Below are 26307 nucleotides of genomic sequence, written 5' to 3'. Positions count from 1 at the left end.
CACCAACCAAACACCACTCTCTCAGCAGAGAGACTCTGGACTACCCTGTACCCCACCTCGATATCCTTCTGCTCCGTCTCCTCCCCGATGTCACTATGAGATGCAAAACAAAGGCTAACAGGGGCATGGTAAGTCGAGCTCGCGATTCTGCCCTGTCGGACATGTTAACATGAGTGCATTTAGACGTAGGAGACAAGTGATTCTGTTCGCCTGTGTAAGGATGTGCTGTGCTGTGTAGCCTCAGGCTCAGATAAGTAGATTCATGCAGGAATCAATAGCACTGTTGCTGTTTTATGTGACTCAGGATAAGCTCACTGCATTTCAGTTTCTAAACTTCTGAATTACTGCTCAAACTTTTCTCTCCATTTCTTTCTCTAAGCCACTTTCTTGCCTTGTAGTTGAACTTTGTCAGTTTGCATCAGAGATGGGTCTTTTTTTTTTTTTTCACAAAAGGATAAAGATTTATTTCTCGTGTCTGTGCTTGTGTTTGTTAATGGTGCATGTTACTCAGAGAGAGTTTATTGTTTGAGTGTGAGTAAAGGATTTATCTAAAAAGCCCTGAAATGTATAACAGAGAAAAGCATGACAGGATAAAAGAGGGTCTCGTTAAGCTCCCAGACTCAGTTTGTATCGATTGCTGCACTGTTTGGTTACTCACTCAAAAGTGACACAAACATGCACATTTTGAGCACCGTGCAGATATCTTGTACCTTTCCTCAGACTCGTCTTTTTGATTTCTGAATGTAGCTCTGGAGCATCACTAGTGATTGGTATTATACAAAATCGTAAGTGCATTAGCTTATCATGCACTACTGTCAGGCTGGAAAGTGGGTTAAAGTCCATTGCGCGTATTAAACCCTGGACTTAAGTCAAACTTACATTTTGTTAAAGATTACTCCTTTTATTGATGCATATAATCATATTCATGGACCATCTGCAGATTTGGCAAGCATGGATCAAACTCACAAAACAGCCCTGCTAACCTTTTAAGTACAAAATAGTCTGGCTTAACTCTGCTAGCGCAGAAGTGTGTGTGTGTGTGTGTGTGTGTGTATGTGTGAATGCGAGAGATTGTATGGATATTGGATAATACTCTAATTTAGATCCTCCATGCTGCTCATGCCATATTTTATTTTATCGTGATCGCTTTGGTAGCAGACCAGGGCTTGTGTTTGAACAACTGAGCAAATAATGTTTGTCTGACAATAAGCAAAGTAAAATCTTGGTATGAAGAATCAGATTAAACTTGACCACAGCGTACAGCGCTCAGTTTATATTTGTCACCATGGTTACATGGGTTTCACAGCGCAGCAGTGTACACTTCCACCTGGCCGCGATCGACTATACGGGCCTCACCTATTCACTGCAATACAACACAGCTTCAGGCTTTTCTAGTTATTCTGCTATCTGATCTACTCCTGAACTATCTCCCAGTGTGTGTTTCACAGAAACAGGAATTCACCATTGGGCATCCTTACTGCATGAAATACTTATGTTCAACTCATTCCAAACAAAGCTTACGCAGATTGAGAATTCATATGCCAGAGGTAAATCCGAGTTAACACGGATTTATACTGGCATGAGTTAAAGGACTAGAGTTTGTAATCCAGGTGGCCAAGGGATTTTACCATACAGTGGCAAAAATCACTTAAAACTCCCCCAACATCCTGAGCCACTGAGCTCAGTAAGCAAACAGATTGTTCAGAATTGATGACAGCACAACTATATCAGAGCTGGACGCTGTTTGTGTGTGTGCATTTATGTGTCTCCCTGTGTTTGTGTGTATGTACGTATGCTTGTGTTTGTGTGCGCATATGTGAACATGTTTGCTGCCTATATATACTCAATTAGTACCAAAGGGGCTGTTTAGAATAAGACCTTGGCAGATTGGTATTATTTTCCTCTAACAGGGCAGGGGAGGTGTATTGGGAATACTGCTTTCTATCTGAATAAACATTAGTAGAATAAATAAAAAAACACAGCCACCTCCATTTTAGCAGCCACTGACTTATCAGTAAAGTCATCAAAGTAGCTATCATATCCAAATAATTGATGTATTCGCTTGATCACCACATCCAGTACACAATGGGTGAAAAACAAAATGTGTATATATGTGTGTGTGTGTGCACGTGCGTGTGTGTGTGTGTGTGAACATGCACAACCATGTGCACATGTGTGTGGAGGACAGAGGAGCAGAGATAGAGTGGAGTTGTTTAATGACAGGAACAGCTGACTCATTTAGAGAGAGCAGTGAAAGGTAATTAACCCTGGGAAAACTACAGCTGCCATGCGAGCTGTTCACTTCAGCGCAATCTGATTAGGAATCACTGCTCGAGTCCCTGACTCCTTTCAGACACTGTGTATTCGAGGTAAACTTTTCCCTTTGCCCCGGAGAGCCCCAGAGCACTGGAGACCTGCCTTTTGTGATGGGGGATTAGCTGGAACGGTTACTACGTTTCTCCAAATTGCAGACCACCTGGTAGCATTCATGCAACCTCCTCCATGAAGGGGCCTCCTTGGGCAGGAACAATGAGCAGGATTACTCTGCTCATTGTTACACCAGGGCTGGAACTTCTTTTTCCCCAAACACCTGTCCCCAAATTAGACAGGTTTGAAAAAACCATGTTCATGACAGAATTCAAAGATTCAAACTAACATGAGAGTGGTTTGGCAGACTGGAGACTTGCCAGAGGATGAATTGTCTGCCACTCCGTTTATTATGCTATTGATGCATAGTGTAGTGCACGAAGATACTAATTTTATTTGTCTCAATGTTTTGGTGTTCTTAATTGGATTGAAATTCACAAATAAAATAGCATATCAGCTAGGCCCCTTTCATACGATAAGGGAACTAAAAGCACCAGAAATTTGGTCAAAAACAGAAATTGGCTCTTTGATGTCAGAAGAAACAATCTGGACTTGGTGCCTTTGTGTGGTCCAGCTCCAGATGAACTCAATTTAGAGGGAAGGCTTTGGGATGACTTTGGAAAGCGATTACAAGATTCGTAAATCACCTCGGCAAAGGTGTCACCATCTGACTCTTTTATGGGACTCTTGCTAACTCCATCCAATAACAAGTTTCCCCTGTAGTTATGCCATCATAACAAATCATTGAAGCGATAGTGGCTAGCCAGGCTCCTAATTGTCTGTTAAGAATTCTGTGAGCTGTGTTCTTTTATTGAAGCATCTCTGTCTTGGAGAAGTGATAAGATGCCAATACGCTCCTCTATAAAAGTACTCTTTGGCAAAAGGCACAAACACTTTGCTTGGCCGTCAGGGTAGCTGTGAGGCTGTTATATCTGAAATCACAGTTGACTTCAAGATTTTTGACTGTGTCTGCATGAATCCAGAAACCTCTATCAGACGAAGGAATGCTCATAAATTGCTGGCAGATAAATTTTCTTTCAGACTCAGTATATTTTGGTCGTTTATTGGAAAGCGCATATACATAGACAACACATAGAAAAACCCAGGGTTTTTTTCACTGAGGTCTTGCTTTAGGTTGTGCTAAATAAACTCAAATGAATATTCAAAGACAACTCAAATGCCAAAGACAAATTTACTAAATAATGTTAAATTAATAAATGGAAAATAAAAAAAAATTATAGATAACAGCAAATTTTCAAATACTACTATATGGGTGACTATTAATGAAACGTGAAATTTAAAAAGTTTTATTCCATAGCATGATATCCTACACGCCTTTTGTCCCATACTTAAATATATCCTACATATTATTCTAATTTATCCAGCTGGCATTTAGACGCACAGCGTCTGATGGCTCCCTGACCACCTCAGAAAAAAGAATCCCCCAGCCGCCCCCCAAAAAAGTTGTTTATCTAAATACTGTCCGAAAAGAAGTTGATTTAAATCTCTAAGCACAGCTTAATTTACTCACCATGAATCCATTTGCATCTCAATGAAAAGGGTAAAAGCAATCACCTGTTTTCTGTATACAATTCAGCTTGTTTTCCACAGTATAGGTGTGATCATTTTCCAAGCAGCTGTATTATTGCTAGCTCACCTTTTGCTTCAGCAGATTCTCTGCACACCTCAAGCCTCCTATAGGGTAAAATTAAATTGTGATCAGTTCACTTTCCTCAGACATTCATTACAAGGAAATATGAAAGTAAAAGGTGCTATCTCTTGCCGTTTGCTCTTTATTATACATAAACAGAAAACACTTAGCATGTAAAATTAATGTGAAAATTATTCCCGGGGTAAACTATAAACACAGAAGTTACCCTGCACATTTACCCTTTTTTTCTCCTTCCCCAGATCAGAGTGTAATTGCCAGTAATCAGGTCTGTTTGCTGCTGATAAAACCACTCTGAATGCGAGGAACCCTCTTTGTGTGATGACTCAATTATGCCAGAAGTGGCTCATCAAACCTGGCCCATCAGCTGCTTTAATAAATAAGGAGGAAAACTTGCTGCAGGCGCATTATAATTCCATTCATTCCATAATTAAATCCATTCCAGTTTTAACCCTTCACTCAGTGTGCTTCTGGAAGAGGAAACAAAAACAAGGAGAGAGGGGAGGGGGGTGAGTACACACCAGACAGTGACCTTGCACAGAGCACCCATCCGTTCCCTATAATTCAAAATGATACTGTTGAAGAAAGGTTAAGAGAAAAAGGCTTGTGGAGAAAAGGATGGGAATCAGTTAAGACGCCGCTCCTGGTTTTTATGTATGCATTGTTTCCACATGCAGCCTTAGACAGTAATTATATTAAGAGTAATCTAATCATAACAGTTGGTTGGTTGAGTGTGCTGCACTGACATTTTGAAATCTTATTTTGTGTAATCTCATTTGCCTCTATCATCTCGCTTGTACCCACCTATCTAAAGGAAATGTAAATAACGTAATTAATTTTATGGTCTCCAGAATCTTACTTTGCTACTTTGGCCTGCTTTATTGGTTTCAAGATGAGGTATCAGCAGAGAGTTTTTTACACCACCACAATAATGTCTGTGTTAATTACATGAGAGCGTCCCAAGTGCACGGATAAGCTGGAACAAGGGGACACAAAGACTCAAGGTCAGTGATGAATATCCACAGCAGCTGCATGGTATTAATAAGGCATTATATGAAAATAATAATAATAGCATCACTTACAACAAAACGCAAGAGTGTGGTTAGAGTAATGTCAGGAGTGCCTGGGTGTTTTATAGACATCTCCTCTCCACCATCTCAGCCTGGATCCAGCCTTTCTGATAATGGTGCGGGGCAATGGTTATTCATGATTGCTGGACGGTCTCTCCCTCTCTCTTTTTTTTTTTTTTTTACCCCCAGTCACAGCCCATTCTCTTCTCTGTGGTGGGAATGCTAGCAGATGGGGTTAGGGGGGAATGGGCTGGGCTCAAGGACAGCTAGCAGCCAGATTAACACATAGAAAATCTCATAGACCCTCAGCATCAGGCTGTGTCCTTTCCCCCCTGAGAAATCTGCCCTAGACACAGGGAAACAGTCTACAGAGAAGCATTATCTGTGTTGAACTTGGGGTGTGAGTATGTGTGTGATTTTTTTTTCTGGGGTGGGGGGGTGCATAAATATGATTCAGCAGATGACGTACCAGCTCAAATAGTAGTGAGTCTTTTTTCATATGCTAATGAAACTCAGTGAATAACGCTCCCTCCCTCCCTCCTCTCTTCTTTTTTCCCCCAGTTTTGTTTTTTCCGGGGAAACGCTCTGTGAGCTATAATTAAGAAGATGTTGTTTTTTTCCAAAGCTAACAGAAATAAATAATTCCATAATAAGATCTGTGAAGTGAAGAGGCTTAATGTACTCATTGTGTTCATCCTTGTTTTCCCTCTTGGATGTTTTGTATTAATTAGAAGCAAGCAATTTGATCTCTGTCAAGCAATCAATTTGCATCCTGTTCCTTATTTCATGTGAGGTATTAATATGCTCTTTCCACCTTTTTCTGACTGCATGTTCACAACCATGTCAACAGTGAAAAAAACAAACAAACTCTGATATATGCAATTGATTTACCATGACTAAAAAGTTTGTGTGTTTTCCATCACAGATAATGAATTACGCGGTCACCTCCTGAGAGATAAGAAGTGCGACAACATCAACCAGGGTGGACAGTGTGGGTCTGGCATCTTGTCCTGCAGAGCGCTTGGAAAACTACATTTGAAGGTAAATAATGGACGACTCAGACAGGGAGGAGAGCTTAAATCCTAAAGATGAGGTGGAAAATAACTTTTGTTAGGGGCTAGAAGTTTCTGGGGATGGATGATTGTGTAACAGTCCTGGATAAACACCATCCTATGTGGTGGAGCGTTGCTGCTCCTTTGACCACGCTGATCATACACTGAGATTGTTTTTTACTTATGGAGAGCTGTGGGTGGCCGGCAGACATTATCCTCTTTAAAAGGTGCTGCTGAGTCTGCTTTTTTCTAAAGTGATGGCTGCCTTTAGATGTCAGATTGTTCCGGCAGGATTTGTACCTGATTTAACTTTCTTTGGAACCATAACAGAAAGTCTAGAGAGGTATTTATTCCGTACTTCATTACAAGCCTGTTAGACTTAATGGTCTGTTACAGCACTTTAACTTAAATAAATACTAAAAGCAGGGACGCTATTTACTGTGATTCTTCACTTGTTTTAAGTCAATGTAAGTCAGAACAAGTTGAATGAAAGTTGAACCTTTGTTTTTATCTTTGTCAACACCATCCACCAATTATACTAATTAGATTTGATGAAAATATTTAATGCTAGGATCCACAAAAGCTGGGAATGCAAAATGTTGATGGATACACACATTTCTTATACCACACAACAGTGAGACACAACATGAAATTTTCTGTAGAAAAAATGTGAATTTGAATAAAATCAGTGAAAACATTTACATGAGGGAGTTTATACAAAAATAATTTAATATTTACATTGTAATTCAGTTATTACACTTCAATATGCTACAATATAAGTAATGTCCTATGTAAAATGTCATTTTACTGCCAATAGCCTTTCTAAGCATTGTATACATATTTATTCATTAGTGTATAACACACTATAGTTTAGTTATGTGCAGATGTCAGGATATTTATAAGTGTTTTACAGTAATATTCACAGTAATATTATTGTAGTACTGTAGAGAAACTGTATGAGTACAGTACGAGTCCCAACAGGAAGATTTATAATGATTTATAAATAAGGTATAACACAATTATAATAGAATAATAAAAATAATAGGGTAAGTTCAATAAAATTGTATAGGTAATGTTAGCTTTCATTTGACACTGAATGTTTGTTCTGCTTTTGTAAACACTCAGCATTGCATGTTTGTCCATGTTGTGGCTAAGCCAGGACTACCTGTTAGTGCTCCAGTGCATGTATCTTGTGAACTTGTTCCTCATCTCATCTTCTTATATGAATTTAATATAAACTGTGCGGTTGTCCAAATCACCACTGTTGCCAGTTCCCTCAGCATTAGGTCTAAAATGAGCATGTGACACCGTTTAAGAGTAGTACTAACAAAAGAAAGGTTTCACTGTGCTTGTCAGACCAAAACTTGTATAATGTGTGAAACTGTACGCAGCGTACTGTTAAAAAACGAGCTGGCAAACGTACAACACAGCCTAAACCCATGAATCCCTGAGTCGATTTATTTTTGATTGGCTGAAAAGGTGAAGATAAAGGTATACATTTTTATAATTTTTTAAATATTTGATACTATGTTTAGTTAATTCATACATTATTCTAGATTAACCAGAAAATACTTACTAGTACACAAAAGTATACAAAGTTGATTTAAAAAGTCTTGTTTTTAAACCTTTACATAGCAGGTCCATGTCTAAAATGTCAAATAAAGAAAAAAAAAACACCCTGTTAATAAATATGTGTGAGTCAGTGGTGATATTTCATTACAGTGATAACATCATTTGAACTTTGATTAATGCCCATGTTACAATCTCGGGCTGCAGCATGTAAGAGCAACATTTTGCCTTCAGAACACGAAATTTATACAAAATGTTGAAGCATGTCTGTGTGGAAAAGTGTTACAAACTAATGAGGTACATTCGTTTTCACAGAATGTAATCTATAGTGTTTGGGAGTTGTTTGTCTCAATAGGCTGTAGTAATCAAAAGTAATGAACCTATTATGAGCAGGACCTCTGAGGGCCCGGCGTGGCATTAAGAGTGTGGCACATAAAAGGTTTATTAAAGGAAATTAAGGTCCATCACTGCCACACCTGCTCCCCTATTATAAATGTATGACAGGTCAGTGCCTTCAATCACAACAGCAAACGAGAGAGAGGAGTCATGTTTCCCATTACCAGGGAAAAGTAACAGCATATCCTATGACTCACAGATTTCACTGGCCTGTGACCACTATACGCCACCATCAGCCTGGAATAATTATGTTTAATAGGTTTTATTTGGGACCCACAAGCAACAGCCAGCGAGAGTGGATGGATTTTAGCAACTATTTTTGTCTAAACACACACAGTGAGGCGCTGGCCATACTGTAATGTCATTATTTAGAGTCATTACATTTACTCACCTTTGAAACTTTTTTTTTTTTTTTTGCCTTTATGTGTTTGCATATTACTGGTGTTTTAGGAGCTCTTTGTGATGTTGCTGTGCACACAAATTGATTTTTTTTAAGGCTCACACGCTGGCTCTGGGTGACAGAGAGAAAAAAAAAACAACAATCTATAAAATGTTAAAGTATATTTCTATTTCCAATAAATACAACCAATAAAATATAAATAAGTACAATGAAACCTCTCGTATAAGTGGCTCATCTGTACATTCGACGTTTTATTTCCAGATGGATTCTGAAGGTGAGGAGCAAACCCTGAAAACATGCAACAGCAGCACAGGTGAGTACAGCTTTCAGTTTTAGTTTTGCTTTTAATAACACACACTTCCATGCACACGCACACACACATATTCCACTTATCGCCACTGGCTAGGGGTATCAGTTCAACAATCCAACTTTATAACTGTCAATTTTATGTATTATCTTACTGGTCTGAAGAGCACTGCACTGCCATTTCATTATTCAGAGGGGAATAACTTCATTAAATTGGAACACTGGCTGAAATTAGTTAAGGACTGTGTATATATTGTGTGATTGAAAACCTCTAGACTGGATATGTCATTATGCAAGTGTTCAGGGCCTCTGAGGCCTGCCTGCTCACGCTGGAGCTATTACTACATCTGGGGGAATTCATGAAAAGTGTTATTATTGGTTGTGCTTCATGGAAGTAGGGTAGAACTTGTGAATGAGATTTACGCAGGCCTCTGGGAAAATTGATTTACCCTTTTAGATCATGTTGTCAACGCTGTCAAAGGATGAGCTACTGTTGGTCTCCCAGAGAATGAGCAGACTGAATGAAAAGCTTTTCAGATCAATGAAGAGAGCACTTCTCCATCCTTATGATAATTATCTCCAATGGCATTGTAAAAGAGGATCAAATCTATGGTAAAAGGCTGGATAAAGCTGTGTTAACCCAGGTGATATCATCCCCAAACATTATCTACAAAACAAATATTTACCGAGCATTGTAAAATTTCATCAGCAATATCCCAAAAGTAGTGCGTCGCCTTGACCCTTTGATTAAGATTATGTCGACAGATGCTGTGCTAGTTAGTGGAAATGTAAACATGACTTTTTATCTGCTCTTTCTTGGCCTTTATCTCACAGGGCTGGTCGACAGCATCACTGAGACTCACAGGTAATATTTTAAGCGTTTTCTTTTTTGCATGTACAAAAAAAAAAAGTGTAAAATGTTGATAGCTTTTACTTTTGAATAAGTCAAGTGAGGCCTCTGTTGACCCTTTTGTGCTTTTTGTCCCCTCTTCCCTCCAGCCCATATGGGTCCGTGCCGAGGAAGAGGAGCGCTCAGGAAGGGGTGCAGGGCGCCCCCATCAACAAGAGAAAGTCCCTGCTGATGAAACCCCGCCACTACAGCCCCAGCGAGGCATGTGAAGAGGAGAGCGAGGACCTGGCACCATCGCAGGACAAAGAAGAGCTGAGGAACATTGACACTCCAGCAGGTAAACAGATGTCCTGTTGTTTTGTCTGTTTTGATGAACAATTGACGCTGAATTTTAAAATCCCATCTGTTGCATTCATATTTCCCTCCCTCTGCCATCAGCCAGCAGCCGCAGTCATTGTGCAGTGGAAGTGAAAGACTACACTGCTGGGTCCACATTAGTTGTGTCTCACGTCCACAAATTGAAGTTTTGACAGCTGATCTGCCATGATATTTTTGGCGTGGCTTTACCCTCTTTTGATGAGGCCAGATTTCAGACCCCTCATCTGTCCTTTTTCAATAGCTAGTCCAATCCCATTGAATCCATAGAGTGAAAAAAAAATGAATGGGGGTGTGCACCAGTCCACTTTAATTTAAATTCAACTTCCTTTATTGTTTTTTATTGATTTTTTTATTAAAGTTGCCTTTTGTGTAAAACAAATGAGATGTCAACAGTACTTAGCGGATGATCCAAGGTTTTGCACTTTATTATTTTTTACCAAGATTTTACTCAACCACAGGAACATTTCATTAACAGTTAAGAAATGTTTATTTTCACTTAAGCCACTTTTCAGGAGAAAATATTTTCTTTTTTCCTAATGAATTGAATTTTGTGCATTTTGGCAACAATGCTCGTGGTGTACATGTGCATTCTCGCCCACTATAATCTGCACTGATTTGGTATATTTTTAACGATGTAACTAAGCAACAAACGTAATTGTCCCTTTCAAAAGCTTTTGTTAGGCCCTCTAACACAGTCTAATACATAATTAGGCATAATGTCTACAGCTCATTATAGTACACATGTGTGTAGTTAAATGGACCAGGAGAGTAGCTCACTGAATTGTGTGGATTCATTGGAAATGGAATTTATTTGTTTCCTGGGTTCATATTACATTACAATTATCTAAGTAATTCACAGTGCATCATCAGTTTTTCCTTTTGTTGTTGTGTATTCTAGCTACTTTATTTTTTATCCTTCGACATTGATTGACTGCCGTGTATTTTTCCCTATTTGAATCTGATGTTCAGTGGAGCTTTAAAACAAAACAAAATTCTGCCATAATAAAAGGAAAAGTCTAAAGAGTGTCACATGAACACGGATACTGATAAACATATTCACAACATATTTTGCTGTTATTGTCAGATTCGGGGGCTATTTTCTGTGGAAAAACAAAAATTGGAAAAGTGGACTGGAGGCGGTAAGAATTTTTGCAGTGGGAAGCTGGTCATATCTGCATTTTAACAAAAAGGGAGAAAAATAAGCCTCTCGTTTGGTCGAGCCACACTGCGTTCAACTCCAGCCAACTGCAGCCCTGCTGCAGAGTGCTGGTAATGGCTATTCTGGAGTACAAACTGTTCACCTGTTCCAACACACAAACCACCGGAGGGATCCAAGTTTTTTTCCTCCATCTCTTTCCTTTTTTCACTGCACTTCTCTCTCTATGTGTGTGTGTGTGTGTGTGTGTGTGCTTGTCTGACTGTATGCGGCTGTGTCAGGCCTGGGAGTCCATCTGGATGAAAAACAAAACCCTTGTTGCTTGCCTTATAAATGTAAATACGTGTAACTGGCTTTAATTTTTCATTCAACAGGGTTTGTCTTCAGACACCTTTTTTCCTGATATTTCTCACAGCAGGGAACAGTTAGAATCACATTATAGTGTTGCCCAAGCAAAAATCCATACGACACCACACGTGTCAAATTCCATTGCAGACAATAATGTACAAACTCACTCCGTCACCTTTTTTTGTATTAGTGCTTCCTAATTTCTGTTATATTTTAAAGCTCTTTTGGTGAGGATTAAGCATTTGTGGCGCTCCCATTAATAACTGGTGGCTGTCTGGTAATGCCTGTACAGTTTGTTGATCTGATTCTCACAATCCATCTCTATCTGTCTTATCAACGTATCGAATCCTACTTTTGGTTGAGTCTCTGATGTCTGGCCACTAAAGAGGATAGAAACCTACAGTCCAGCCTATTGAAAGTAAAAACCCTCACAGTCCAAAGAGCCTTAATCGAGCATAAGTTTGACTGGGTTTGGGGGATCAAGAGAGATTTTGTTGAATCAATCCAGATGATAGCTTCCCATTGTTAATCACTGACCATGACTTAATATAATCAGTGGTGTTAATAAAGTGTTGTTTGAGATGCATTTTGAGGGATAACTCTAACCCTCTTTGTCTGCTGTGCTGATCAGACTTTCAGTGCGTATTGTGAGGCTTCTCACAATCTTGTGGCTTTCCACACATGTGACCAGGATTTCTGGATTTATTCTAAAAGATGGTAGGCCAGAGGTCAAAGCAAATTAAATTATTGAAAGCACTCAGTGAAATAAGCTGAAGATTACACTAAATGAGTGTAAAATGTAAGAAGAAATGCATACACTATACACTACACACTCTTAATCTGCGTTAGTAGCAATATGTATCATATATGGTTATCACACCCACAAGCATTTCAAATGGCTAAAAGATGAATTAGTAATTCATTTTTAACACAAACAAATGTGCTGGTGCCGGAAAATGTTCTTCTAATCTTTTAATTTGGTAAAGCTTCATGTTAAATAATTTTTCTTCTCCTGCAGCATCTTGCCTTTTATTGATCTATTTTGGTTTGTAGTATTTCTACACTTCATAAAATGTTGAAATAAATCCTAAATAACATCACCCTATTACCTTTAAAAAACAGCCTGTTAATTTAAATGACTGTTTCTGTCAAATTTGCTCTTAATAGCTTAATTGTTTTTTCAGTTTTATTTATTGATTGATTTCAGCTTGAAGCTGGTTGAAACACTCTTAAGTTGATGTAAAACTACTGAAGCTTTTAAAACAGTCAAGATAAAATTTTTAAAAAGTTCCAATCAAAATTAGTCTCACTTTTTTTTTTTTTTTTTACAGCTATTTTGTGTCATTCTTACCAAACAAGTCTCTATCTAAAAAACATTATTGCTCCAGTCATTTGACTGAGGTGTACAGTATGGCAGCCTTCTCCTGACACACAGACAGCAGCAGCTCGCCAATATTTCTTTCTTATATCTCTGTGTTAGTGGTTCCCTTCATCCGTTTTTTTTAGGTATCATCTTCTCTTAACTTGTTCTTATCCCCACAAACAACAACTATGTGTTTAAAAACATATTTACCATCAGATGACAACATGTTGCTGCTTAGCTTGCATTTAAAAATAAAATACACATAACTAATTAAAAAACTGATGTTCACTGTCCAACGCACTGTAAATCCTATAATCTTGTCCTAAATCTATTTGTGGTTGTTTCCTCATTTGGAAACATAGTGGAAGACAAATACACTTGTGTTCCTCATCTCCAGGTTTAATGTTTAACTAGCAGAAAGACGGGTCATATATGTTATCTAAAATATACTTGAGGAATTGCTGGGAAATCTTGCAATCTTGCATTTCTGTTGAAACATGTGTTCTTATAAATCCTTTAGATGGTAATAAAAACATGTTTTTCTCAAGATATTATTCATCGAAAAGTAACACAAAAGCTAAAACCTTAAAAGGATTTGGAGAAGATTACCAATGACATTCAATTCTTATTCTGTGTGTGACTGAGGGGTCGCAATATGTTTGGCCTTAAAACACTTGAAAACACAGAGAATAACAAGTGTTTTCTTGTTGTTTTAGATGGAAACTTAAATGTGATCAATGGAGTTGCCAACACAAACGGCTGCGATTCTCTTGGGTGGTCAGAAATTACATCTGATGGCTCCCCACTGTGTGAGCAGGATGCATCTGAACCTCTGATGGATGAAGATGAGGAAGATCTCCTTAATAATGAAGATGAAGACCAACATGAAGATAGGATGAGTGGTACATCGTCACCACAGAGTCCATACGGACACATGAGGGAAGCTGAGTGGGAGCCTCTGTCTCTTTCTGCCAAGGTGAACGGCTTAGTCTGCAGTCCCTCCAGAGCCTCCGAAGATCTTTCAGGAGGGAACGGCCACGTTAAAGAAGAACCTCAGTTGGAACTAGGTGGTCCACTGAGTAGAGTTAGTATTTTTCAGGCTGAGGCTTTAAGATACAGGCCGCTTCCCACAGAAGCGGATAGTGAGGGAGAGACGGAAGTGGAGAGACCTCCTCGGTTGGACGGCTGGACACTGGGACTCCACGAGAGAGGCCTTGACATGAGCCAAAGGAGGATAAACCTGAGCCTGCTCGAGCAGGCCATAGCTCTGCAGACAGAGCAAAGACAGGTCCTGCACCACGCCTACAGGGAGATGGACCGATTCCTTATGGAGCAGATGACTAATGAGAGGAGGCACCACCGGATGATAGACATGGAAAGCAGAACTAACTACCATGGAGGAAAAGGTAAGTGTAAAGAGGAAACACAGGCTTAGGAATAAAAAGTGATATGGAAACAAGCAGGTTTCACAAATGTACCTTCATCCAGAGAAAATCAGATAGACCACTTGTGATCTGAATGATTTGGGTGCTCAAAAAACATTAAAGGGAATAAAAGAAGCATACGCAAGGGGAGGAAATCTGAGGGAGGAAATCCTCTTAAGTACAAAAAACATTTTGGCAACAAGTGAAGTAATAACTAAACAGACTGAAACAAAGAAGAACAAAAATTTCTGATGGAATTGCTACTACTCAGAATATTGGATTTTGATAGGAATCAACCGGATATTTAACCATGACCATAAGTCTTAAATCCTCCTAAAGTACCTCTCATGTTTCCCTCTGATTCTTCAAATGACTGCAGCTAAATGTGTAATCCTGGATGTAATCTTTCGATGGATGGGCATTAAGAAGTGAATGCTCTGTGTTGAACTGCAGCCTTAACTAAAATGACAGATTAATAGATGTATTTTGTGGGAAAAGTGTCTGTGTTTGCATGATATTTCAATCTGCTGACTTGTATGTGAACAAGACAACTGCATCACAGTTAATTTCTTTTTTCATATATATTTCATGGTATAAAGACGGAAAGGCTACGTTGTGTTTAAACAGTGGTTATATGGATTTTATTTATTGTAAAATCTTATTTTACTGCCTCTACAGATTCTCCACGAACAGATAAAAAGGATATAAAGTGTCCCACTCCTGGCTGTGATGGGACTGGTCATGTGACAGGCCTGTATCCACATCACAGGAGTTTGTCCGGGTGTCCTCATAAAGTCCGAGTTCCTCCTGAGAGTAAGTTGGTCCTGTGTAGACAAACATACAGTACATGTGCACATGTATACATGTATAATGGATGATTTATACTAAAAACACCCAGTTTTAGGTTTTGACAATCAACTACAATAATTTAAATCCTATTAGCATGAGCCCAAATACAAGAAAGACCTGCTTAAACATTAACTTCAATTCAAAAATGTGCATGAAACTTTTCAAATAAACTTAAAGGATTTTTCATCCTCTTTCACTTACTCATAATGTGTGACTATTGAATTCTCCCTTTTTTTTTTCCCCCTACATTGGCGATTGTTAAGTCATTTCAATATAACTCAACAAACATTCAACATTAAACAGTAATGTTACAAAAGGAACAGAAAAAGTAATTAACTTTTTCAAAAAAGCGCATGCTCTTAGACTGGAGGCAGTGTTTGCAAATCAAAGGGCTAGCTAACGCAGTATTCAAAAATAAATAGACAACTCCAACAAACTAATTGGAGAATATGTACAGAAAAGAAGTTTCTAAGGATACAGAGCGGACCTTTAACGACGCGTTTGTTTTGAAGAATATAATCAGCTGTCTTGTTACGCTCCTCTTTGCACTAAGCAATTTATATTTCAGCCACATTACAGCATTCCTCACAGTGAGGAAGGCGTTTTTGCTTTTTTCTCCTGTTTCTGTCTCTGTAGGATCTTTGCTCCATAGGCTCTTATGCAGCCACTAGTTATACAAATCATTTAATCTGTGAAAATGTGTTTGTTTTATTTCCGAAATGCTCATTATACACATGTATTTACCAATGTATAGATTTTGAGCTCCGTTATTTCTCACATGGACTTGTTTACTGTATCTCCTCTCTTTGTCCTCATCCCCTCAGTCCTGGCCATGCATGAGAACGTCCTCAAGTGCCCTACACCCGGGTGCACAGGAAGAGGCCATGTCAACAGCAACCGTAGCACCCACCGGAGGTACATCCACAGAGAAAGCCATTAAAAAATCTGCACAATATTCATAGATGAGTTACACTGTTAGGCTAATGTGTTTGATTTCCTCCCCAACCAGTCTCTCAGGCTGCCCCATCGCTGCTGCAGTGAAAGTCTCCAAACCTCAGGACGAGAGTCTGAAATGCAGGCAAACACCTGACCGCTCACCGAGGTATAATGCCAGATAACGTTAGGGATTTTCTTTGCTCTCAATGTAGTCACAAGTACAGACAAATAATTACAACAAGCATTCAGAAATCACATTCAGCTCTGCAGTGGACTGAAGTTGGAAAGCCTGACTGAGGTTATGCAAAAAAGTGATAAACATTATTATTGTTAAGGAGAGTGTGGGATATTTTTATTCACTGATCCCAGCAGAACAGAGTCTATTTTGAGCTTTCCAAGCAGACATAAGCGATGGTTGCTGGTCCTGTGAGTTCCTCTCTATTAGAGATGATAAAAGAGCAGAACTCTTTGTTCCCTGTGGATATATCATGGGCAGGATGCCCACTCCTACTATATTAATTAGTCTGGCAACCTGGCTGTGGATCTACAACACACATCAGATCCCAGACTTTATGTGTACAAAAGCACTGGCATCCCTGAATGGTTTAGAACAATGTTTATACTTAACTGCTTAATATGCACTGGTCAGGCTTCTTATTTTTTTTAGTTTAACTTAATCATTTCTTCTTTTTTCAATGTTTTTTTTTTTTACATTTTTTTCCCTACAGAGCCATTGGCTTGATAAAGAAATTCGAGATGAACCAGTTGAACTACAGGCTCTCTCACCCAGTAGCAGCTTTGCAAACGAGCCTCACAAAAGACATGGACAAGTACAGCAGAATCCGCTTTGATTACGCCAGCTTTGATGCACAGGTCTTCGGCAAACAGCCTCTGATGGGGGCCAACCACGACCAGGAAGTGTCACACTTCCCTGATTGTAAGTTTCATATATTTTATTTGACCAGAAAAATTTTTTTTTTTACACATGAACATGTTCTGGGTTGTAAATAAATTATTTATCATATTTTTTTTGTGTCTTCTGGATGGAGTCTTTATCTGCAACACACATTTAATAATATCAAGCTCAATTAATTTAGTATCAGTAGTTGTTGTTAAAACTGTCAAATATTAACTCTCTTTGGTGCCTCGTGGAACATCTGCTGCAGTAACTACATTTGTACATTTAAATGTATTTGTCTTTTAGCACCTCAGCAGTATCCTGGCTTCCTTGCTGCACCAGGTGGCCGTCTGCCCACCTCTGGTCAGCAAAGCCCATCGAGTCAATTCAAAAAAGAAGTTGGACTCCAAGACACAGCAGCGACCGCCGCCATTCTTAACCTCTCCACTCGCTACCGGAAGAACATGGAGGCTGTCGCCGGCCGGCCCTTGGCAACCTCCACAAAGGTAATCAAATTAGACCACTTGGAAAGGTATTTAATGTGGTCATTTTAAAGGAACTCTGATTTGTGTATAAAAAGGGAAGACATCAAAAGACAGAATTTGGCAAAGGGAGCTTGGCTCTCTGGTGGCAGAAAAACAAGGAGGTTTCCACTCCATAAAGCTTTAATGTAAACAAATGAAAATTTGTGTAATCACATCAAAAGACGAAGTACAATCAGCCGTCTTCCCCAATTACAACTACTTGTCTATTTTTTTATAAAACATGTGGTATTGTATTTAGTTTTGACATCAGCTGGCATGTAAAAACCCTGAACTGTTGTCTGAAAACGCATCTTGCCCGCTGCAGATGGTAGAGGATATTTTGCTTAGTTATATGATCCAGCATAGGCTGTGTGTCTACACCAGATAGTCTTTAAAAGCATTTTAATGGATTAGGCCAATCAGCTAAAGGAGTTAACATCTGAAAAGTTTAATTCACACAAAATCCAAACTCTTCCCAGAAATGTGCTCCGATCCAAATATGTCTGCTGTCTTTATCTCCAACGCAGCATTGTTCAACTTTTTTTCAAAGTCACTTCATGATTAATATTGATCACATTCTGTGGGTTACATACGTGCACACTGTACTGTAGATGATTCAAGGTTTCCACACCTACACAGCACAGATCCTTGTCTCCCAGCTTGTTGAGCTGAGAATGTGGCCCTGTACCAGGTACCAGCCCACTGAATGAATAAAACAGTGTTAGCAAGTTAATCATCTGTTCTCATTTACAGCTTAGTTGTCTTGGAGAGACGTACAGAAGAAAGAACAGCTTTCAAGTCTGAAAAAAGGGGCCATATTTAGAGTGTTATATGTTGTTAGATGCTTTAACTTATCTGCATATGTATATTACACGTTGAAATATCACAAGCAAAATTTAAAAAGCACAGAGGAGCCTTTTTAAAGCATGAAATCAAGAGAATTAAACTACATTATTAATTCATCAACAATGACTAAAAAGCTATCAAATCTCTTTTTTATGTTTTTAGTTAAACTAGATAAATCTATAAAATCTTGCATATCCTTTAGCTTTACATGTTTTATTCAATTATTTTTTATTATTATTATTAGGTGCTCACATCATTAAATGGCCTGATAATAAAAGCGGGCAGCCACAATCGATGTTTGTGAAAATAATCCCCTTTAATTAACTTCAAAGGCCACCCTTTGTTACAATAATAATAATAATAATAATAATGATATATAGGCATTAATGAAACATATGCGTTGAATAATTGGTTCCATTTATGGAAAGGGATTTGAGCATTTAATAAGGTAAAACTTTTAATACCATAAAACAGTAATAAGTCATCATCATGCCATTTCAAAAAAAAAAAAAAAAAAAAAAAACAACAAACACATCTGTCAGCGGGGAAACTTATGCCACATTAAGCTTTTTAATTTTTCTATAATAATGATGACCTAAAACCAACCAGCAAGCCCCGCACCCCTCAACCCCCCCGTGCCCCTCCCCAGCTGCCATCTTGGTTGTGTGTCCTAGAAAACAGATGACACAGCTGTCACTAAAAAAAAAAAAAAAAAAAAAAACTCCACACCAGTGATTATTTTTTTGTGTTCAGCAGAATTAACGCTGGCTTACTTTGGTACTTTGTCTAGTGTGAGATAACCACTGTGAGTATTATTTAAATACATTGTTTGTTTGCTCGGCGGTTCGAGTCATTTCTCATGTTAACAGAGAAATGTTGTTGGGTTCAAGAGTACATATCTCTGCTGCCATATTACTGAGACGTCGTACTGCTTTATTTATTTGCTTTAAGTGTAATTAGAAAATAGCTTCTATTTTTTTTCCTCCCTCTAATTCATTTGTTTTCATACATTAGCATGTATTTCAATGACATCAAAGGAATACTTTATTTATTGTAGTCGTCTGCCACATGGCATTAAGAGTTCCACTTAGTTAAAGAATTCAACTTTTCCCCTTTAGGACATGGTTATAGAAGTGGATGAAAATGGCACCCTGGACTTGAGCATGAAGAAGTGTAAGGAAAATGTGAAAACCCAGACGAAGACGCCTTCAGACGACCCGCTGTCTCCTCCTGAGTCTGTGGCCAAAGGCGGGAGCATGCTCATCAGCCCTGCCTTCTACCAGCCGCTGTGTGAGCGAGACAGCTGGGAGAGCCCCATCCCTGTCAACTTCAGCAAAGCACACGTCCTACAGGACAAAGAGGTAAAAACACGACTGACACAAGCTAAAAAAAAAACATTATGAATGACAGTGTACAGTCTCATGTCAGCAAACACAGACCTTCTAGTTTTATAGAGTGTAAATAGAAAATTTCCAAAATGTTCAAATCATTTATATTTTTCATTCTGTTTATTTAGCTCAGATATATTTTCTGCAGTTGTCTGAATGCACCTAACTAAACTCTAGCTAAAATAACACTGTGTCGCTCTCTGTCCCAGAATAAAAAACTCTTTTCAGGAAATTTACTTACATGGCATAAAGGTCTAAATGTTTTTATCAAAGGACTCTCCCCACAGATATTCCTCTGTATTTATTTACTTTGTAAGTAATCAAATTTATTCTAATATTACTCAAATCAGCCTAAAAAAAGTTCGTGAACAGTGAAATCCACTCAATTTCTACAACAAAATACACATGTCCTCAGTGTTTGTTACAAGTAAGCGTCACACTTTGTTAAAACGTTTACAGTGAATTTTTTAAAGCATCTCCACAGCTGTGAATGTTTAAAATGAGTTATTATATTTTGACACTGAGAACTTTACTGCTATCTAGTCTCCAGGTGCCACCCCTGCCCTGGGCGGTGTGAATTAATTTGTGCTTCACATGTTTTCTTTATTTCTCCGGTGTTACTGATGTGTAGTTGATACCAGGAGCTATGACATTTAACCTGCTTTTAAATCATGGGGGAAAAAAGGAAATCCATATGTCCATATGTCAGAGCTGTACATCAAATGTTATGTGGAAAGTATGACTTTAAATAGATGTTGGTTCTCTACAGTATAAGTATCATCCTTAAGCATAATCTCTTTGCCTTGTACTCCAGCCCCCAGGGGCTTGTGTTTTAAGAGTATTATACAGGGCTTTTAATTAATTATTCACTTTTAGGTCACTTCAGATTGTGTTAGGGTTTGATATTTTAGACAGTTAAGGCTATGTGTTATCTTCTCTTTCTCAGCAGGACGATTATGATCAGGTCTCCTTGGAGGACCAACACTATCAAGGAGACGGAAGCATGATAAGTCCCAAAACCAAGCTGCTATTACGAGATTCAAAAAAAGAGCTTTTGAGGTATGTTACATTAAAGACTCAAGGCACCCTCGTTCGGTCAGCTGTGCATAATGTGAGCCTCCCTTTTAGTTGTCAGATGGTCAGTGTTAATAAAAAGTGTAACTCCAAACCTTTGTTTAAATAGGACACTTTGATATAAGTGGAGCCAAAACACACGCATGAAACTCACTGTGTTGCGTATGATTGTAACTGGTATGTCTGCAGGTTCATGTGGAGACGAAATGTATCTATTTAAAAGTGAGTTTTCTCCCTGTACGTCCTGTACAAGCTTACAACTCTTGCCTCTTGTAGTTAGAGTGCATGCTCTGCTGGGTCTCCTCTTGAGAATGACACCAGGAGAAAAGTAGGATCCTCTAGTTTCTGCAGCACAGCACCCCCTCCGATTCCCTCAGTGACATTCAGAGACACTGTTAAACTGAATGTCGAGCATTAAAATAATAATTTTCTACTAAACTTCCCGCTGTACTAACTCTTTTTTTCCTCTTTAATGCCCATGAAAAGGTTCTCAGTCTAAAAGAAAGATTCAGTTCAAGCTTGGCAAAATCAGTGGGAAGTAGAGTAATCTGTGTATTAAATGCTTTGTGTTCTCCGGCAGCTGCCCGACCCCAGGCTGTGACGGCAGTGGCCATGTGACGGGCAATTATGCATCACATCGGAGGTACTGTAATTAATTACACACTCATTAGCACCAGCCAGCAGATATATAGACACAGGGAACAGTGGTGATTGTTTAATTGTGTTAATTATTACAGTTGAAAACTTGTCACATAGCTTGTACAGTTAGGTTGGATGTCGTTTCATTCACATTGGTGACAGGTGAAAGCTTTTTCAAAAGAAGGAAGTGGTATTGTGTTCTCAAATAATTTTGTATAAATATGCATTGAGACATTGTATTAAGATTATTTAATTCAGCTGTGATCAAAGAGTGCATTAAAATGACTGTTAGCTCTTTATCCTCTCCAGTGTGTCTGGATGTCCCCTGGCTGACAAAACGCTCAAATCACTGATGGCAGCCAACTCTCAGGAACTAAAGTATGTGTTTTGAGCACTGTTATTGTTGTTAAAGGATTTTCACATTAAACTCGACAGCTTGTTTATGCCTCAACTTAGGTCATTGCTTTCATTTCCTTTCCTTTCCACAACACATTATGCACAATTTCTCTGTACTCCACATGAAGTAGTTTGCTATTTGTACTACTTTTCTGCATATTCGCATGAATACACTGCTCCGCTCGCAGTATTTTTGCTGTAAAAAGCACCTGGTCTCCGTGTCTCGCTACTTGCAGGTGCCCAACACCTGGCTGTGATGGATCTGGACATGTGACTGGGAACTATGCTTCGCACAGAAGGTAGCAGCGAAAAATCATTGCAACTGAGCATGAAATACATTTGTCAGATGTATGGTATTCAAACAGATGGTGAAAGTCTCACTTAATGCTGCAAACATGCTGAATTTGTGGAGTTCTTGTTTATTGATTTTGTTGGCAATCCTTTTTATCTATCTCTCATTTTAATATCCAAATTATATATGATGTTACGGCTGTCTGCTTGATATTCTACTTTACATACCAGTGCAGTTTAAGTACAACATTACCACCAAATAACAGGCTACCATGTGCTCATGTACAACTCATGGGTTTTATCTATTTAAATTGGAATAAATTTCTAATTTATGTAATATATATATATATATATATATATATATATATATTTCTATGCATTCATTGAATTAGTGTGCAAATGTAGTCACATTCGAAAGTGTCTGCTTTACAGTGCAGTTTTAGTTCAACCTTACAACTAAATAACAGTATATGCACAAATGCAGAATATACCACCTGTGATAATACACTTTGATTTATTCTGATTTATACATTTATATTTTCCTAAACATGCACAGTTGAAACTTCATAATCCTCATAGCTGCCTGTAGTTTGCCTTCAAGTTAACCCATACTGTTTCCAACCATCTCCAGCTTGTCAGGATGTCCACGTGCCAGAAAGGGAGGTTTGAAGCTCACACCAAACAAGGATGACAAAGATGAGCAAGAGCTTAAGTAAGAGATTTTATTTTCTCATCCTATTCTGTCATGATTTTTCTTTTTTATGTTGTTGTTGTTGTTTGTTTGTTCCAAAGATAAAACAAGACAACATGAAAATGTGTCATGCTTTTGTGCCTGGGGGTTTGTACCTGGAGGCCATTAAGTTAAACAAAGAAAGTAATACATCTCTTGACATAACATTAGTGAATTATTTTCTAAGGATTAGCAGTGTGTTTTGTGGGATTTTTTTTCAGGGTTTTTGTGTTTTTCCTATTTTCTGAATGGAATATCTGGCTCATCACTCTTCCCTGAGTGCTTTCTTCATAATTATAGTATACTAAGAAAATGTCGAATTGCCCGATCTGATGGCTCTACACTCGTTTGCAGCTTAAATATTGTGTGTGAAAGTGTTATTGGAAAAAAAATAATGTAATTGATTTGCGGATATACAAGCTTTTGTTTACTTATACATCTGGACAGTTATTTTTTTTCTTTTTAATTACTAATGTAAGTGCCCAAGCTTAGGAATTATACTGGAATAGATCTCATACACATTAAGAGAGAAAGGGATAGACAGGGGGAGGGTAGCAAATGTCCCTAGATTATTGTAAATAGTGGGCCATATGGCATCTCTCCATTGTCCCAGTGCCTTGCATCAAGCTACCTACCTGTGGTAGATGTAAGTAATGGGACTGGTGTTGTTTTGTCCTCTAAGTGCTGCTGCACTGAAACAGTAACAAAATGCTGAAACAGGCTTTTTGCAGCAGCACTCCACAGCATGTGTGCCATTTGTATCATCTCAGGTGACCTTTCACCTTTATCAATAAGGGAAAGGCTGAGCCACGTCCAAATTACATTCTTTCACATGGGGGGATACATGACAATTATCCGTAATTCATGTCACTCCATTACTGACCTGCAGAAAACAGGCCTGAAAATGCAACTGACAAACTCTTAATGATATTCAGCTTTTTTCAAGCACAAATATCAGTCACCTCAAAATGTATGCACTGAACAGAGCACTCGCTCTAACTCAAGTTTTAGTGGATTAGTAACTTACAGTTAATGCGATTATTTGAGTCCATTTCTAGTTTTGGCGACTTCATTTTTAATCAGCATTTGGCTGGATTAATCAACTTAATGGTTAACAAATCTTCCGGTCTAGTTACTGAAAGAGAGGTTTTTTAAATAATCACAGAGAATGATTTAGTTTCAATATCTTTTGACCATTTTTTGCAGTTTTGCAATGACGCTGTTATTTTTGTGCTGTAAAATGTATTTGTTACGTGTGTAGAAATGATACTGAATTCAGCTCGGTTACATTTCCCATTAGTATGGTAGGTTTATAACACGTAACTCTTTGTTTGTCTTTCTGGTAGGTGTCCAGTAATTGGATGTGACGGACAGGGCCATATATCGGGAAAATACACATCCCACCGCAGCGCAGGCAGTTGTCCACTTGCTGCCAAAAGACAGAAGGAGTCGTCCATCAATGGGCTGCCCTTTGCCTGGAAGGCCAATAAACAGGAACTGCCCCATTGTCCCTTGCCTGGCTGCAATGGCCTTGGACATGCCAATAATGTGTTTGCCACTCACAGAAGGTGAGGTCGCCTGTCCTCCATTTTATCTCTAAACAATACTGCTAGTCGACATGTTGCATTCTTACTGTACAATAGCACTTTTTTTTAAACTCCCATTCACAATCTCTGTTGATGCTTGACTTTTGTCTTATTCTACCACCTAAAACTGTCATTTATAACCTACTGAACTAGCTTGTCGGGCTGCCCCCTGAACGCACAGAGTATCAAGAAAAAGCACACAGAAGAAGAGATGATGACTATTAAACTGAAAGCCAGCAGTGGTAAGATAATCTAATAATAAGAGGAAGAATGTATGAAACTACTCCAGGAGTTTGAAGTCACTTTACATGTCTGAAGACATAAAAATACTAATATTTCCAGTTTGATTATGATAAATCAGATGGTTTCCTTTAACTTAGGTGTTGAAAACAAAGAAGACATTCAGCACTTGGATCATGAAATTAAGGAATTGAATGAATCCAACATGAAAATAGAAGCAGACATGATGCAACTCCAAACACAGGTAAGTATTTATTCTCACAAGTTCATTTTAAGGACAACAGCTCGAGCTCTCCGCTCGCTCAATTTGATGAGGCTTCCTTTTTTTTTTTTTGTACTCGAAAGCAGATCTCGTCTATGGAATGTAACCTGAAGACAATTGAAGAGGAGAACAAGATGATCGAACAGCACAACGACAGCCTTCTGAAGGAGCTCGCCCGCCTTAGCCAAGCTCTCATTAACAGTCTAACAGACATTCAGCTGCCTCAAATGGTACAGTAAGCCTTGACCACAGACTCCACTACAACTCATTATAAATAACCTGTTCTGGAAGAAATCTCGTTTTCTATAAATTGTCATTTCTGCTTTGCTGTTTTCACTAATAATCAAACATGTTTTTGTTGCAGGGGCCCATCAGTGAGCATAATTTTGAAGCCTATGTGAACACATTAACTGATATGTACAACAACTCGGAGCATGAATACTCTCCAGAGTGCAAGGCCCTGTTGGATAATATCAAACAGGCTATTAAGGGCATCCATGTTTAAGCTGTAGAGCTACCAAGAGGTTTCTTTGACTTGGGATAATGGCACTAGATAGCTCTATTTTACTGAAGAGTGCTGGCTTGGATGCATGTATAAGACAAGGCTTTTGGAAATGTGTTTGGCTTTTCCCGGTAAATACACTGCACTGAGAAAATTACCAGCCAGATTTGTAATGCTTTTACTGTTTCTGCATTCACTTGATATGTTTATCCTGGTGAGATTTTTACCCCTCTTGCACTTAATTATTTTGTATGGTTTGCTTGATTTTAATCTGTACGTGTTCATGTCATTCTTATATTATCTCTATTTATTATTATATTTGTTCATCACTGTATTTATTTCCTTGATTTTAATTTATTTCTCGAATTGTAAATGCTTAATATTTGAGAAACCTGTTTGACTTTCTGCACATTGTAAATTACATAGAAGCACATTCCAGGTTCATGGCATACTTTCGCCATCTAGTGTTGAAAAACATATATTATCATTAGACCATAAGTTTGATCTCCCTTCAAAGTAAGAAACCTACCAAAATGACTAAGCGTCAGTATTTTTAAGCATTGCTTTATCTTTTTTTTTTTATTGGAAACTGAATGTATGGTAAGACAAAGTGATCAAAAAAAAAAAAATGCAATGCAACCGTACTGTACCTTTTTCCTTTCAACCAGTTAACAGCTGAATGCAACCACGAGGCGTCACTGAGCAAAAAATGCATCATCATTCAGTGAGCCGGATGTCAGCGTGCCACAAGAAGAGTGCAACAAAAATCAAAAATACACTTTCTCAAGATGTCTTTCT

General features: G+C 38.4%; 1 protein-coding gene across 2 annotated transcripts; it reads left to right on the top strand.

Moving 5' to 3' along the window:
- On the top strand, window positions 1–26103 carry st18 (ST18 C2H2C-type zinc finger transcription factor). 2 transcript variants are annotated; one of them, XM_026374748.1, is made up of 22 exons: window positions 1–128; window positions 6032–6147; window positions 8785–8836; window positions 9664–9694; window positions 9829–10016; window positions 13641–14330; window positions 15027–15161; window positions 16022–16112; window positions 16207–16299; window positions 16862–17070; window positions 17338–17537; window positions 19520–19762; window positions 20736–20848; window positions 21444–21506; window positions 21812–21880; window positions 22135–22197; window positions 22821–22901; window positions 24266–24487; window positions 24659–24747; window positions 24886–24989; window positions 25094–25237; window positions 25372–26103. In XM_026374748.1, the coding sequence occupies exons 3-22, from the start codon at window positions 8785–8787 to the stop codon at window positions 25510–25512; spliced, it is 3021 nt and encodes a 1006-aa protein (XP_026230533.1). In that variant the 5' UTR covers window positions 1–128; window positions 6032–6147; the 3' UTR covers window positions 25513–26103. The 2 variants fall into 2 exon arrangements, with proteins under 2 accessions (XP_026230533.1, XP_026230532.1); XM_026374747.1 differs by having other exon boundaries at window positions 25091–25237.
- Window positions 26104–26307: the final 204 nt, after the last annotated feature.

Source organism: Anabas testudineus, chromosome 17, assembly GCF_900324465.2.
Source record: "Anabas testudineus chromosome 17, fAnaTes1.2, whole genome shotgun sequence".
NCBI lineage: Eukaryota > Metazoa > Chordata > Actinopteri > Anabantiformes > Anabantidae > Anabas > Anabas testudineus.
Note: the sequence above shows the minus strand (reverse complement) of the source record. Positions and strands in the feature narration are given on the sequence as shown.

Excerpts from the sequence above, each read along its gene's own strand:
- st18 (XM_026374747.1), top strand. The coding sequence starts at position 8,785 with ATGGATTCTGAAGGTGAGGAGCAAACCCTGAAAACATGCAACAGCAGC. Across the intron at positions 21,881-22,134 it reads GCCAACTCTCAGGAACTAAA|GTGCCCAACACCTGGCTGTG; the intron begins GTATGTGTTTTG and ends CGCTACTTGCAG. Across the intron at positions 25,238-25,371 it reads ACATTCAGCTGCCTCAAATG|GGGCCCATCAGTGAGCATAA; the intron begins GTACAGTAAGCC and ends TTTTTGTTGCAG.